Raw genomic sequence first — 15,249 nt, 5'->3', positions numbered from 1 at the left:
CCCACTTAGGCACTGGCGCTTCCCCATAAGCACGTCGGACACGGTCTAGCCGCCACACCACTCCACACCTGTTCCTGACGCCCTCCCGCCTCAACATGACCGCCCTCACGGCAACTATGCGGGCCCTTCCGGCCAGACCCTCATCGCGCGGCGCCAGCAACACACCCTCATAGCCTTTCTAGTTACACTACATTTTGACCATACGGGCGCGCGGGAGGAGGCGGGCGTGACGGTGTTTTTGACGCAGAGCCATCATTTGGATATGGGGGTGGTGTAGCTGTCGCTGGGTGATGGTGGTGGTGCTGGTGGGGGAGAGGGGGGTGGTGGGGACGGGGAGCTGGTGCCGCATGTGCGGTTCCGGGGCGAGTCGTACACGGCAGTGCCGGGGCCGGTGGTGTTTCCCGTGCCGGAGGGGTGGAGGGGTGGTGGTGATGATGGGGACGGTGGTGGGGGGTTGGTGTTGGAGGTGAGGGCGTGTAATGCGAGTCATTTTGTGTTTGGGGTCGGGCCGGAGGGGCGCAGGGCGGAGAGGAGGGTGGTGATGGAGGTGGGGAATGAGGCGGTTAGTTGGGGGTTTACGGGTGAGTTTCTTTTATTTTTCCTTCTTTTTTCTTCCTTTTTTTGTTTTGACTCTTCTGGTTTAATATCGTGGGCTGAGTTGGGCCCGTTGCCTGTCCTGGCGGACTGACGTGGCTTATAGGGACGCTGCTGGGTATATACGCGACAACGAACGGCGGGAATGGGTCGACGCCGGCGTACTTTTCGGATTGGAACTATCAGCCTATAGAGCAGTTCAGAGACTGAGAGGCGGAGCTGCCACTCGTGGGAGAGTGAAATGATTTGTTCAAAAGACCCGGACGAGCTATCTAAGCCATCGTGAGCATCGGCAGTGGCCTGCGGATTAGAACGATTCCACGCGCAGTAGTATGTACATACCTAACCGCTGCAAGCTGAATGGGTACATAAATATCAAGGGACTCAGGATTAGGCTGTCTATCCTTTCTATCTGTCCTCTCATACCGTCTCTTATCATCACACTAAACATCACCTTCATACACACTAGATCGTCCCCTTCCGTCTCCTGATCTCGATTTTAGTCTGCACCGGAGGTATGACATTCGACCCCAGCCACATGCTCTTCGGCTTCTCGGCCAATGGCTTAAAGTCATAGTTTTGCAGCAGATAAGCCAAGACCATCTTGAGCTCATGCGCAACAAAAAATCGCCCGGGACTGTTCCACTCATCAGTAACAGGCACAACAACCGCACCCAGTGTCAGAACTCACCAAGCGTGCCTCCCATGGCTGAAAGACAGATACTCCGGACTCGTCGTGACCATACCCAGCCGCATGACCCGCATCGCCTCCTCGGCATCCCCCTTCCCCCCGCCCACCTTGGCCTCGTACGCCTCCTTCTCGCGCGAAAAGCGCCAGGCATCGTACCTGTCCGGGTCCGCGTACAGGTCCCCGTCGCGGTGGGTGCCCGCGAGATCCAGCGTCAGCAGGGCGCCGTAGGGGGCATGCCAGCCCTCGGCGGGGTTGGTCAAGCCCTCGGGCGCCACCACCTTGCGCTGGGTGAGGGCGCGGGAGAAGTGGCTGAAGCGCATGCTCTCCTTGATGGCGCTGTCGGTGCGGTGCAGGCGGGCGAGGCCCTGTTTCGTCCAGGTGCCGTTTTCTTCGGCGAGCACGCGGGCGGTTTCCTCACGGATGGTGTCGATGTATTTGAGGATGGGGTCGGAGGCGAGGAGGTCCAGGACGAGGTTGAAGCCCGTGAGGACGGTGGTGTGGATGGCGGCGAATTCGACCGGGAGGAGGCGCTTGGAGAGCATCTCCGCGTTGAGCTCGGCCTGGAGATTGTCCGCTTGGGCCTTCCGGATCAGCCAGGTGATCATGTCTTCTGGTGGCTGCCAGTCGTCGTAGGCGGCATCGGTACCTGAGGCCTTGCGTGTCATGTCGGAGAGACGTTGTTCGATGACGGGTTTGGCGAGGAGGTAAGACTTGCGCCAGTGCCACCAGTTGGAGAGAACGACTAACGGGGCAACGAGCGGCCGGAAGAGGCGGGGGAACATGTCCAGTATGAAACTGTTGCGGACGACATCGTCGGCGAAAGCAACTTGAGAGTTAAGGAACTCCGGGTTTCGGCATAGGGGGGAGCCGACAATGATTCGGTTCGTCACACGCGGGACAATCCCTAGCCAGGCCTCCCATAAATTCAATGTCTTCCAGTTCTCTGTATCGTTCCCAAAGGTGGCATCTATTGCGCCATGGACTTCCTCCTGCACACCGGGTATGAGCCCGACGATATTGCGCGCCAGGTGCTTGTGGATGGTTTGGATAGGAAACTGGTCATCGGCCCCAAAGAATTGGTAGTCGTTGTGGAGGGCATCTCGGTGGGCCTCTTTCGTCGACAGGATGCGGTCGGGGAGCTCGAGCATCCAAGCGGTTTGGTGCCGGGGTACAACGATCTCTTGCGGACGGCTCGGGGCCGAGGGGACAAGAAAGGCGCGGCCATTTTTAGAGTACTATGGGGATGTAATGTCAATATTATGAGAAGTCAAGGCTGTGGTTGTTGGTGTTGTGGCGAAGCGTACCTTCTCGTACCCCTCGGAAACCCAGCTGTCATAGCGTGTCACGAAGTAGAACCAGTTTTGGAGGGTGCCGAAGACCCCACTGCCGCATCCGACTCTGGGGAGGGAGCTGGTGTAACGGGGCTTCCATGTGAAGTCGACAAGAAAGGAGCTGATGGTGAAGAGGAAGACAGCGGCAACAATCCGGCCTGGGGTCAGCGACTCTACCAGTAGGGAGCTAAGGCCTGTGACCATGGCCAAGGCTCGATCGGAGAAGTGTCGAGGAGCTCTTTCTGGGTTTCACACGTTTCGGCCTGGATCGGTTGGGCGCGGAATTGATGAGCATGACAGTAGCCAGCAGGCTTTGGGCGGAAGAGAGGTGTCTGAAGTCATGTTGGTTTCTTCTGGTCGAGGGGTCCAAAAGCAGAATGGTCAGCTACCCGTGGGAAAGTGTGAAACCGGAGACTGGGCCGCTGAGCATGCAGGGAGAACAAGGGGACAAGGGTTCTGCCTCGCCAAGAATGGTACTCGAGTAGGTTGGGGGGGAGAAACTCCCTACCTAATCCGTGGACCCAACCACTCGGGCCGCCCCGATCAATCAAGGTCACTCCACCAGATCTCGCCTTGCTGATCGCGCAGCATCTTCATCAATTTCGCTGGTGGCTTGTTATCCTCATTGGCCGACGGTTGCATGCGAAAGTTCATGGCTTTGCAAGGCCTGCATTTTGTGGTGTTGTCGCGGGGCTATGCACTTCTGTACATACAAATCTGTACACTAGAGGTATGTCTTGGAACTATGCTTTTTCCTTTCCCTCCTCATTTTTCATCCGAAGGGGAGAAACCAATAGTGATGACGGATGGAGGAGATAGTTTTATATTAGCTGAGAACCCTCTAAGGTGGAAAAGTAACTTTGAATGGAAGATGGAACAGCACTTGCATATATCTAACTGAGAACTGTGGAGTCAACGGTGATAGCAAGCATCACTTCCAGTGCTGCTGCCTCGAGCTCCTTCCTTATTCAACCCACATACTTCCAGTTTTTCCCCTTTTTTCTTTTTCCTTCTTAACACGCCACAAAATAAGAAAACAACAGCTGAGAATTGTAGTCACAATACCTGCTCTCCAACCGTCCTTTGCCATTTTCACCTGAGTGCACTAAGCTTACAGATTCCATGGTGCATGGCATGACATAACCACTACAGTGCACCATGTCGACCTTCAATGGCCTCGTGGCCGAATTCCCCGATATTCGAGGCAAGATATAATTACCATGACGAATCATCTATCCATTGCCCTAGCTAACTAACTAATTTGTAGTTGACTTCTTCCGCTCGCACCCAGAGCTTCGCCCTCCTCTAGCCTGCTTCTTGAGCCATATTCACAGCGACCATCTTGCTGGCCTGGAGACTCTTAGGTCACCATTGTACGAGCACGGCCCTGTCCCCATGCCAATGCACTTGACTTGACTGATGTGTACCGAAGTGTTTACTGTTCAGCTGCTACTAAGGAGATGCTCCTCCGCCTTGAGAGGTACCCTTGCCGGATCAACTATGCCAGTGGCATCTTGGAAACTCGCGTCCAGAGATATCGCCATCTCAGGACCCTGCTTGTGAGAACATTAGCCAGCCATTAGCTCTCCATCTGCTCTACACCACCACTCATACTCTCTTAGAAACCAATACCCCTGGAGACCCCCACAATTCTCGAGCTCGAGCCTGGAAACCACCTTCAGGTCACCCTGTTCGATGCGAACCACTGCCCTGGCGCAGTCATGTTCCGTAAGCATCTAATCTTTCTGTGCTAAGCAGAGAGAACCCATGCTAACGTTGGACTCAGTATTTGAAGGCCAGGGCAAAGCCGTACTGTACACAGGGGATATCAGGAGCGAGCCCTGGTTCGTTAATTCGGTTGCAAGATCGCCGTGTCTGATCGAGTACTCCTCGGGTCTCAAGACACTCGACACCATATACCTTGATACATCCTTCACCGTCGACGTTGGATTCCCCACCAAGGCTGAGGGAATAAGCGAGCTCCTTCAGAAAGTCTGTAGGTATCCCGCCGATACCATCTTCCATTTCCAAGCTTGGACATATGGGTAGGGCCCCCCGTGGTACTGGCCCTTTTCCATTTCGCTTCTGATCGCTTTATAGGTACGAGGAAGTCTGGATTGCTCTCTCAAAAGCCTTGAGGTCCAAGGTATGCAAACTTAATATCATACCGCCGCAATGCCTAATCTGGGGTGGCTAGATCCACGTCGACGAATATAAAATGTCCATGTTTCGTTTTCTCATGGGCTCGCATTCCGACAACAAGTTTTCTCCCTCCTCCCACCTTACGCCCGAGGCCCCGGCACTGGTAGGTTTCATGTGCGGTAACACTCACCATCCTGGCTGCTTAACCAGCGACGAGACTGTCCGGCTTCACAGCTGCGAAAAGGGCAACTACTGTGCTACTGTAAAGAACAACTCCGTTGTATGGATTCAACCCATTATCACGCGTCTTCCCGATGGTGAAGACGTCGCTGAAGTCGGTGTTGGGGGAGGAGGAGACGATTTGGAGAGGGAAGCCGAGTTGGATTATCTCTCACCGGACGACGTTGCCTCGCTCCTGGAAGCGTAAGCCCAACCTACCCTACCTTCAGATGCTCCCCTAACTTTATAGCTTTGACGGTGTCGATCGTATCTCCCATGACTTGCGGGAACGGCTCAGTGAGTTCCTACTTAGTGCCATCGTTAACGGCCGGAAAGTTCCACTTGGCCTGGAGGGAGCCGCCTTTTGGGAGAACAACGAGGTAGACCTTATAAGGGGCTTGCAAGCAATAGCTAGAAAACTCGGATTGCGCGAACGCCCTTTGGGGAACCGCGCTAAAACCCTCCCAAACATCGTCACTTTTCCGTATTCCCGCCATGCGTCTTACCCCGAGCTCTGTCACCTAGTCGAGACACTCAAACCACGGGACATCTGGCCGTGTACCGTCGACGTTCCTCGATGGCTACGCGAAGGTTTGATCCCGTTGAGACATTGGTTGACGGGGACTGACCTACTTGTTACTAGAAATCACGGTTGGGCGTCTATTTGCGCCATATTGCTCAGGCGTCACATTTCGGCACGACGACGCGATGAGGGAACGGTTCGGCCACTACACAAACAACGCAAATCCCAGCCTTGAAAGTCAGATTACCGTATCTTCGGCCAGCCATGACACCCGTTTCTCCCAGGATTCCGTGAATGATCCCGCATCGGACCATCACAGCCAGCCGCTGTCATTGCCAACCCAAGAGTACCATCCAGGGTCGGCCGCCAGTCCGGAATTAGGTGTTCAAGCCGATGAAGTTGAGGCACATGAGCCTCAAGCCTGGGATCTCGAAATGGCCGAGCCCATCGATGAGCTTGCGGCTCTCGACAGCTTCCACCCAACAGGACTCATAGATTCACAGAACTCAACCATTTCGGAATTGGCGCTCGAAACTCGTTTGCAGGCCTTCCAGGCGCTTCTCAAGAAAGCTCAAGGCAAAGCCGGGGCGGAAATAGGCCTGATGTCGACGACGGACAATCACTCCAAGTTGGAAGAAGAACTCGGTTAAGCAGTGTGCCCTTGACGTTTAGGTCCTGTCAACAACCAAGCATGGGCCGGCCAACTTTATGGGATCGTACCCTACCTATTGAGCTGGTCACAACCTGGATGTCAATTTGGTCAACATCTCATTCTCTCGTGCATTTAACTGCCGATCCCCGCAGTGCCCCCGAGCGTGGCCTCGGTCTAACGGCGAATACAACGTCCACTGGTCCGAAACCATAATTATTCCACAAATCCGCCGCCAGGCCGGTTCCGCCAAGGGTGGTGAAGTTGGGTCACCAGCACCATGCTCGGTTCCAGACAAACACATCAGAATGTTATTGCGACACAACCACACTGCTCGGCGGTTCTCCACGATTTCGCCGGTATGCGCTCAAATAATATGTCGAGATTTAGCCAGCGGTGTGCAGCATTCCCCTGGGCATTTTAAGCCTAAATGCAACACAACCTTGGTGGGACGGCCGAGTGTGGAGAAACCGTTTCGCGACAGAGAGTGCAGCCTTGTGCTGTTTGTTTGAAGGGTGATGGCTATTGAGATATATGAGGCGTCACCGCTCAAGATCGATCGATGCTGTAGCCGCCACACCCTCCCTCTCTCCTCGGTGCTCGGCTCTGGTTCCCTCTGATCCCGTGCTAGCTGACCGCCCTCGGGAACTTGCGGTTTCTACGCCTTCGTCATGGCGCGTATAAGACCTGGAGCGCTGGCCATTCTTGTGGCCCTTCTTTCCTCATGGTCGTGTTTAGTACTTGGGTTTGCCATCGACGTGCCGGGATACAATAGTCAGGTGGCCAGACGTGCTGACCCAAACTTGGCTGGGTACTTGGGGGTGTTCTTCCTTGGGGCCGACCCTTATGTGTACTTCTACCTCAGCAATGGCAACGACCCTCTCTCCTTCAGGGCTCTGAACCGCGGTTCACCCGTCATAAGGCCGACCAAAGGGACTGGGGGTGTTCGGGACCCCACCATCATCCCCGGGGGTGGAAGTGAGGCCGGCAAGAAGTGGTACATAATAGGGACCGACTTGAACATTGGGAAGGTGGGTTGCGCTTGAGGGGCCGTCATAGGGGTTCGATCGTGCCTCATCAGCATCCTGACGCTTGGACAGACAACATGGGATGCAGCACAGCGAACCGGTTCGAGAGGCATCTTTGTGTGGGAGAGCACAGACTTAGTCAACTGGGGGAATGAAAGACTCGTCGTCGTGGAAGATGCCACCGCCGGCATGGTCTGGGCTCCAGAGGCGATCTGGGATCCCGCAAAAGGCATGACGTCTCGGAAAAAGGACTGGTTCACATGAAGCTAACAGTAACAGGGCAATACCTTGTCCACTGGGCCTCCAAATTCGTGAGAAACAGCCGCACAGCTTACACCATCTAAACAGAACACTCACCCCCATTTTTAGTACCCGACCTCGGACCCCCGGCACACCGGCTCGCCCTCCAACATCCGCATCCGCTACGCCTACACAAACGACTTCCAAACCTTCAGCGCCCCGCAAACCCTCATCGACAAGAACCCCACCAACATCATCGACCTGAACTTCGTCCCCCTCAACGGCACCGACTCGACCTCCTTCCTCCGCTTCATGAAGGACGAGACGCGCAAGGCTGTCTTCGTCGAAGTCTCCGAGAACGGCCTCTTCGGCAGCTGGACCCGGCCCGGCGGCGACAGCGCCATCATCCAACAAGGGGTCGAGGGCCCCGCCGCGTACCTGGACAACACGAACCCTGGGAAGGTGCACCTGCTGCTGGACTTTTATGGCGATGATGGGTATCGCCCGTTTGAGAGCACCAACCCGAAGAGCAACAACGGGTGGACGGCGAGTAACAGGGGCGCGTTTCCGAGGAATCTGAGGCATGGGAGTGTGTTGCCCGTGGGGAGTGCAAACTATCAGGCGCTGGGGGCGAAGTGGGGATAGGGTTGTGAGAAGAGGAGGAGGGAGGGGGTTGGCTGAGAGGGGGGTTGGTTGGTGGTTGGGCGGCGTGGTCAGAGGGAAGCGAAGAAGCTTGGGTTGTGTCAAGAGGGGATAACGATGCGGAGTGCTGGAAACTTGGTTTTGCTCGCCAAAGCGAATGCATATCGTTGGACTGCTCGGATCCCGCAAACGTACCGAAACGGGTCATCTCTGATCTGAACCGCAGACTTCCGTCTGAGACGAAGACGGGGCCGAGCTCAGGATTCATCAAATCAAGCTCTACTGGAGTTCCGTCAGTCCAAAACACTGGTGGCGTGGGCTTCTGGTTGAGAAGCGAACGGCTCGAGGAAGCGTTGAGCGGCGAGCGTTGTGTCGCCGCACATACAGCGACGGACACAATTGCCTTTTGGACCACCTTTCGTCCAACTCCCCAACACAGGCCGGTATCCAGACTGGATATTCTTGGCCTGGGGATAGTTCAGAACGCTCCGAAACAGCCGAGTCGGCCTTGAAACATACTTTCCTCTGTGGCAGGGTCAAGCTTTCCACGCGCCGTTCGTTTCTGCCCACAGTACCTGGGTGCATAACGCCACACGAGCAAACAAAACAAAGCCTATTCATTTGGTATTGCACCGTTTTCTGCCTACCAAGGACTGGTTGAATCGAAGGACCTTCTTCTACCAGGGACAGCTCAGATTCGATCTGATACACTCATATAGTGTCCAAGTCAAGCAGTCACGAGCACCAAGAACAAAAGTAGTAACAACAGAAATTATCACTATGAACCTAATCCAGACCAGCCAACATCCCCGAACAGCCTCCAAGGGAACTGTTTTCCAGTCAAAGCCGCCTCCCCTCCAAAGGGTATCTCATATATCCGTGCCGCCGTCGCGTTTTTCCCCGCAGCACTGTGAAAGAGAGGGGAGAAGGTGTGTGGTTAAAGGGAAAAAACGATAGAGAGAGTAGGTAGTAGGGTAGGGTAGGGTAATCGAGACGGGAGAGAGAGAGGGGGACGAGCAAAAAAAACAATGACAAAAAAAACCACCCAGTCCAGTTTCCAGTCCAGTCCGGCCCAGTCCGGCCCAATTCCAGGGGATATCACTCTGAGTACTGCGCTCTATGCCTTGCCTGCCTCCCGACCGTTGAAAAAAAGCGATAAAAACGTGATGAGGGGGTATGGTATGGGGGAATGAGATGATAGAGAGTAAAGGAATGTCAACCCAACCATCACCACCGCCGCCGTCATTGAAATAATAACTTTGGGCAAGCAAAGTACAGGTATCTTTCAACACCTTGCACCCGTGCCTTCTGTGTTCAGCGCGGCCTTTTCGTCTCCATGGTAAGGTATTTTCACAGACGCGGCTGCGTAAATGGTAGGCAGGCGAGCAGACAGACAGGCAGGTTTACGTTTGTTTTTCGTCTCGGCCCAACAAACAAGCAACGCCGCTTGCTGCTGCCTGCCTGCTGCCTGCCTGCCTGCTGCTGCCTGTCGTCCCCGACAGACAACAGCCGGCCCTTCTCAAGCCCTTCCTTACGCCCGCCGCTGCCGCCGCGGCCTCTTCAATGCCGCTCGTCCAAGTCCAACCCGACGGCAATCCCGAGGCCGCCCGCCCCGGGGTGACCGTGCGCCACGGCGGGGTGGTAGGGCAGGCTGGTGGGTTGCGACGTGAACATGGCCTGGCCAGCGTGGGCGTGGCCCGCGTACGAGGGGTACCCGCCTGCGGTGCCGGGCGGGCTGCGCCGGCTGCTGCTGCCGATGGTGCCTGGTGAGAAGGCCGACGAGGCCGAACCTGGCGCGCCGGCCGGCGAGTGTGGCGGGAGATGGGTCGTGTCGAGGCGCGGCATCGAGGCGTAGGGCGACGGCATCGGGAGGCCAGTTAGCGCGGGTTGTGGCGCCACGGCGTAGCCGCTGGTTGTGAGGGGGTAGATAGACCCGAGGGCGTCGGGTACTGTGCGTGGGCCGGAATGGTGCGCGTGGTGCGCGTACGAGTGGTAAGCGGTGGTGTCAGTCTCGTAGCCACCGCCGCCGCCGCCAGCCGATGAGGGATGTGGGCTGTCTGGTGAGGCGCCGTCCATGCGGGCGCGTTTGTGCGGCTTTTGGTCGTCGTACGGGGCGTAGCCGTAGGAGCTAGAGGTGTATTCGCCGGGGCGCATCTGGGGGGATTCTGAGTAGTAGCTGCGGGAGCGGTCGAGTTGGGCTTGGTCGTGGAGGGAGCTTAGACGGCGGAGGTGGTGCGGGGAGTGCCCGTTGGGGCTGAGGTCGTGGTTTGCGTCGTGGGGGAGGTAGCCGTGTATCCCCTGGGAGGCGCGGATCTGGTCGGCTTGGCTGATGGTGCGTTTCTTGGTGGAGACGGTGCGTGAGTCCTTGCGGAGGCGGAGACGCACGCCTTGGTCGCTGAATGAGCGGGTGAGGAATGTGGACTCGGCGAGGCCGGGGAAGGTCTTTGTTGCGTAGACGACAAATGGGTCGGAGACGGTGCGGGATAGGAGCCAGCACTCCTTCTCGGCCAGCCTGAGTTCGTAAAGGATAAAGGCGAGTCGGTATGTGCCCACTCTCCTGACGGACAGGTCGCCAAACACGAAGAACCCGCCCTGGCTGTTGTCTGTGTCCTTGAGGCTGTAGAGAGACGAGACCAATGTGCCCGTCAAGTCGCTCTCTTTCGGCCCTGTTTGTTCGTCTTGGTCCTCGTCTCCCTTGCGGATGAGCCTAGCGGTAAGGATCAAGTATGGGTTCTGAAGGAACGTCCGCCCTGGGTCTTTCCTGGGGTTGACCATGAGCTGGACAATAGGCGGCGGATCGATCGGTTTCCTCTCTGTTTATCGTGTCAGCTGGTCGAGTCCAAAGGGAAAATTGGAGAAGACATCGACGAGGAGGGCTACCTTTACCCTTACCAATGGCCACGCAGGCGTACTTGGGCTGCTGCCGTACCGCCAACTCAAAGTCACCTTGTCCCAGCGTGGACATCATTGTGCGGGTAGGCTCTGGTAAAGTTCTATGAGGGGGGGTTTATGATAAAGCACAAGGCTGCCGGATCCCCTGTACAGACCGCGGGTCCGGCAGACGCAACCAAGTACTACTATCTTTGCCTGTGGGGGATGGTCCTTGTTGTCGGATGCTCAAGCCAGAACTCGGACGAACAAAAAGGAGTGTAATGGAAGAAAAACGGAAAGCTTCTGAAGGAACCAGTTGGTTAGCACAGTGAGAGGCGGAGGGTGGTTTAAACAAGTGAGTCGAGGGTGAAGGGGTGTGGGAGGGGGGCTGCTGATGTTTCAACGGGGTGTGGGTGTAAAAGGAACCGACCAAAGTAAGCCCCAGCAGAGGTGATGCAGGTCCACAGGAAGTGTGGTGCTGAGGGTCGGCCGGTTATGGCTGGCTCGCCGGTCACCGGGAGCTTCGGTCTCAGTGAGCGGGGCAGGCCGGCACCTGTGGGGGAAGAAGCCGGGTCGAGAACACAGTCGCTCAAATGCGAGCCGGGAGGGCGGCGGAGGAGCTATCTGGTGGCGGGGCGCTTTTAGGTGTCTGCAGGATGCAAGGTGCTGCTGGGTTGCGGCAGTCCTCGGGCTATAGCGAATGGAGGGACGTCGCAGTGGGTGTATCGAGCCGAGCTATGGGCTTCAGATGTAAGTGCCAGGATGTCGTCGCCACTCCTCGAATCTCATGCATGCCCCAAGCTTCCAACCGCGTTTTTCCAAGTCTTTTACTCTTCCTTGTGCGTCTCTCAGCTGCTTTTCTTATCCCCCTGCGCTGAACCCTCGGTGTCGAGGCCGGAGAGCGAGTGATGTTGGTTGAACGGTGGGTGGCCGATGAAGGGTACCGCCGGGATGCTGTTGACTTGGGATTGGAAAGCAACAAAATATTCCCAAGTATCTTCTAAGATTACCAAGTTCTCCCGCGAGAAGTCTCGAGAGAGAGCCAGCTTCGGGGGCTAGACACTCTTGAATGCGGGAGGCGGAAAGGAGGGGCAGTAAGCAAGGGCCGGAGGGTGAGGCAGGGGATAGTGGTGCGAATCCACTGCTGCAGCTCCGCCAGGTTGCAGAACAGAGCAAGCGAGGCGCGTAATGCCGTCTCTGACGTGTGGGAGATGAAAAGCCTAGCCTTTTTGTCTCCGAGGATGTGGTCCGACAGGGGATGATCCGGGGAGAGACTGGAGCTATCGTCTGCACTGCGGAAGATGGGATGAATTTAATGGGGGAGGGAGGAAGAGATGTGTGCTGTGTAGATCAGATATAACTCTCGCGGCATGCTAAGCTGTAGCGGAGTCGCGACAGAAAGGAGGACAGGAGCTTCGGAATGCCACCCAGCCAGTGCCGTTGTCTAGTCCGGAACGGAGAGGCGTCAATAACAGAATTGAGGGCCAGTGATATGATTGACGACGAGGATAACTCGTTAACTAATGTTAAGACGTCTCTGGGGGTGGCCGTTTCTTTCAACAACAAGGCTCGGCAGGGCCCCCCCCCTGTACACCGGGCCTCAACCTTGACAGCTCAAGGGCTCAGGGCCTTCTCCATCCAGGCATCCAGACAAGGTGGCCGGCGATGCGCGAGCGCGGCGGGGAGGGGTTTTCTTGGGTGTTCGCGGCCTGCTCGCGCAGCCCGCCATGGGCCCTGGACGGCAGAACAGTTGCTCTCATCCACCCCCGTCATTGCTGTCGGCAGACCACCCGACCAAGTGCAGGGAAGGGGTGCGGAAAGGGAGAGCAGGGCGGACCAGGGTATGGACAAAAGGTCAAGGTACCACGCTTTGTGGTGGTTGACTGACAGACGGGAAGTGCTTGGCTGCGTTTGCGGTCCTGAATCTCGTTTCTCTAACGATGGAAGGCTAGGCCTGTTCCGCGTCCCGAAGGGCCTCCCGTTGGCACACCTCGTTGTCCAGACACACACCGTATGCACAACAAAACCCGCCGTCGGGAGAGCAGCCGAGCTTGAATAGACGGAGAGAGCATCTAGACAGAAGTGGACAACCATCGAAAATGCTCCAGATCCAGAGAAGCAGCCCTGCGCACCCAAGTGGCTTGTCGTGCAAGGTACCCAGTCCTCGCCAAGATGACGATACCCTTCTGGATAAATGTGCCGGAAGTCGGCCTGACGAGTGAAGGGCACCACTGGGGGGTCCACCGGCTGTCGCTGGCCCATGCTGGACTTGGAATAGCGCGTGGGAAAGCTCCGAGCGACCAGGTATCCAGTACCAGGGGTTGGTTTTCTTTCCGCTCCTCCCCGCAGACATCTGCACCATGTCTGCCAACGGCGCGGTCCTCGGAGCAGCATGTTTCTCAATTGCTGGGACTGAGGTCGCATTTGGGCCGCTGTGCGTAGTCTACCGAGTGATCTACCCCAAAACCCTCCTTAGGCCCTCTTACTGTGTAGTCAATGTTGTTGTGAGCCTTCTCGCGTCTCTGTTGTCCCAAAGGTTCTCCGATCCCGCCAGATGGTCCCCCCACATTCTCACGTTAGCCTCCCCCACCGGGCTGCTGCTGACGTGCTGGGGTGTGGCAGGGCGGTCAACAAGGCCGCTGGCTCGCTGGCTCGGCTGGCTTCTCTTTCTCGAACAATGGCCTGTCCGGGCATTGAGTGATCCACCGTCCGACTGTTCCGTTCTGAGCTTTCTGTTGTCTGTTGCGTTGCATGCATGCATGAACGCAGGAGTCGGCTCTAAGCCTTTTCCAGGCATTGGGGAGCTGGTCCTTTCCGCCTCTTTTGGTCGAAGCGGCTCTCTATCCATCGCCATGTCCCGGGTATCCATCAGTCCGACCCCCCTCGTGTAACTCTGCTGGGCCTTGGCTGAGGTTTTCCCCGCCTTCCCCCGGTGTTCCCCCTGCTCGGTTGGAGTTGCGAGGCGCGTCCGGGGCATCAAGCCTGTGGCACAGGTGACTTTGCGTTCATGATCGAGATCAAACAGAATGCTATAAGTCGCGAGATCTGCGTCTGAGATTCGACTAGCTACAAGGAGAGGGTTTTGTTCTTTGAGAGCAGCCCAACCGGCAATGGCTTAGCGAGCAAGCCGCAGACAACATCCCGGCCACCACGCCGGCCGGGCCGGGTCGTGGATGGAGATCTCAAGGACAAGCAGTGTCCGTGCCTGTTTGCCCAGCCTTCCAGAAGGTTGAACTGTTTCTTCTGGCTCACGCTGAGAACCTGCCGTCAAAGCGCTTACATGGAGCTGGCTGGCCGGTAGCACATGGCAGATATTCAGGAACACTCAAAAATCTTCCGCTAATGCAAGAGCGGCATTCCGAGAGAGTGAAGAGGATGCGTTTCGTGACCGGTTGGTTGGTCCAGCGAAGCACACCAGCTTGATAGAACTTGCCACCTGTGCTCTGATGTTTGGTCTCGAGACTCCGAAGGGCTTCTGCCATGTCGTGCATGGAGGGTTGATACGACATGGCAATTAATGTTAGCGTTTCGTCGGAGCAAAAGAGCTGCGTCCGAGGAACAGGTAGTCTAGCCAGCGTCTGCGCAGGTCACTCCTGCAGCTCCTCGTATATTAATTGACGCTGCCCAGTATCAGAATCCATGCGCTTGGCAATTTGGCCATCAAGCGCGAGAGCGCAGGTGGGCTGGAAATAGCCAGCCGTTGGACTGCTAAGCCGTCTTCAGTCAAGCTGCTGGCGCATAGAAACAAGCGACTGCCATGGGTGTGGACTGTGTAGCAGATGGCTTGATGATGGAATCATATGTCATCGGTTTCACCAAAGGCATGGCGACGATTCGAGACGGCCCTTAGTGCATATTGAGGGTGTACGAGCGTGCGTCGACCGCCGGCCCATGCCGATGATTTAGCGTTTTCGAACCTGTGCGGAACCTTCGAAAAAAGAGGTCAGAGCGACGCGGACCCTGGAGCACAGGGACAAGGACCGGGGTTTGACTTGGTGATGCACATATCCCCTTGTCAAACGATGACCTGACTCCACACCACCGTCGCAGAACCTGAATCAAAGCTCCCAAGCTGTCAAGATTGCCCGCCATCTTTTTGCTGTTGCAATTCCTGCACGCTCACCGTCATGAACGACATCATCATCGCGGCGCTGTGACGATGATGGTTCTGCTGTGTCGGGCTGGTGTCGTTTCGCTCGGGAACCTCCCCTGACAACGATGCACACTCCACAACCCCCTTGCCCTCATCTCAATCCGGAGATAACTCCGTCCAACATTGGAAGCCAGAAAGGCTGTTTCGTCACGCCGCATCGGCTCAT

At 56.5% G+C, this 15,249-nt stretch overlaps 5 protein-coding genes across 5 annotated transcripts; 2 read left to right on the top strand and 3 right to left on the bottom strand.

Moving 5' to 3' along the window:
• Window positions 1–1,059: 1,059 nt before the first annotated feature.
• Window positions 1,060–2,820, bottom strand: CHGG_09080 (uncharacterized protein; the record flags this gene model as incomplete). The annotated part of the gene is made up of 3 exons (XM_001227006.1): window positions 1,060–1,231; window positions 1,286–2,520; window positions 2,590–2,820. 3 exons carry the CDS (start codon window positions 2,818–2,820, stop codon window positions 1,060–1,062), a joined length of 1,638 nt encoding a protein of 545 aa, XP_001227007.1.
• A 2,014-nt stretch (window positions 2,821–4,834) lies between these two features.
• Window positions 4,835–6,150, top strand: CHGG_09079 (uncharacterized protein; the record flags this gene model as incomplete). The annotated part of the gene is made up of 3 exons (XM_001227005.1): window positions 4,835–5,181; window positions 5,291–5,568; window positions 5,621–6,150. The coding sequence occupies 3 exons, from the start codon at window positions 4,835–4,837 to the stop codon at window positions 6,148–6,150; spliced, it is 1,155 nt and encodes a 384-aa protein (XP_001227006.1).
• Window positions 6,151–6,820: 670 nt separating this feature from the next.
• On the top strand, window positions 6,821–8,062 carry CHGG_09078 (uncharacterized protein; the record flags this gene model as incomplete). The annotated part of the gene is made up of 2 exons (XM_001227004.1): window positions 6,821–7,180; window positions 7,547–8,062. The coding sequence occupies 2 exons, from the start codon at window positions 6,821–6,823 to the stop codon at window positions 8,060–8,062; spliced, it is 876 nt and encodes a 291-aa protein (XP_001227005.1).
• A 1,557-nt stretch (window positions 8,063–9,619) lies between these two features.
• Window positions 9,620–11,024, bottom strand: CHGG_09077 (uncharacterized protein; the record flags this gene model as incomplete). Its single annotated transcript, XM_001227003.1, has 2 exons — window positions 9,620–10,872; window positions 10,952–11,024. The coding sequence occupies 2 exons, from the start codon at window positions 11,022–11,024 to the stop codon at window positions 9,620–9,622; spliced, it is 1,326 nt and encodes a 441-aa protein (XP_001227004.1).
• A 1,978-nt stretch (window positions 11,025–13,002) lies between these two features.
• CHGG_09076 (uncharacterized protein) lies at window positions 13,003–14,412 on the bottom strand (the record flags this gene model as incomplete). The annotated part of the gene is made up of 4 exons (XM_001227002.1): window positions 13,003–13,311; window positions 13,417–13,452; window positions 13,506–13,996; window positions 14,211–14,412. 4 exons carry the CDS (start codon window positions 14,410–14,412, stop codon window positions 13,003–13,005), a joined length of 1,038 nt encoding a protein of 345 aa, XP_001227003.1.
• Window positions 14,413–15,249: the final 837 nt, after the last annotated feature.

The sequence above is a fragment of the Chaetomium globosum genome, genomic scaffold (assembly GCF_000143365.1).
Source record: "Chaetomium globosum CBS 148.51 scaffold_6 genomic scaffold, whole genome shotgun sequence".
In the NCBI taxonomy this organism is placed as follows: domain Eukaryota; kingdom Fungi; phylum Ascomycota; class Sordariomycetes; order Sordariales; family Chaetomiaceae; genus Chaetomium; species Chaetomium globosum.
Note: the sequence above shows the minus strand (reverse complement) of the source record. Positions and strands in the feature narration are given on the sequence as shown.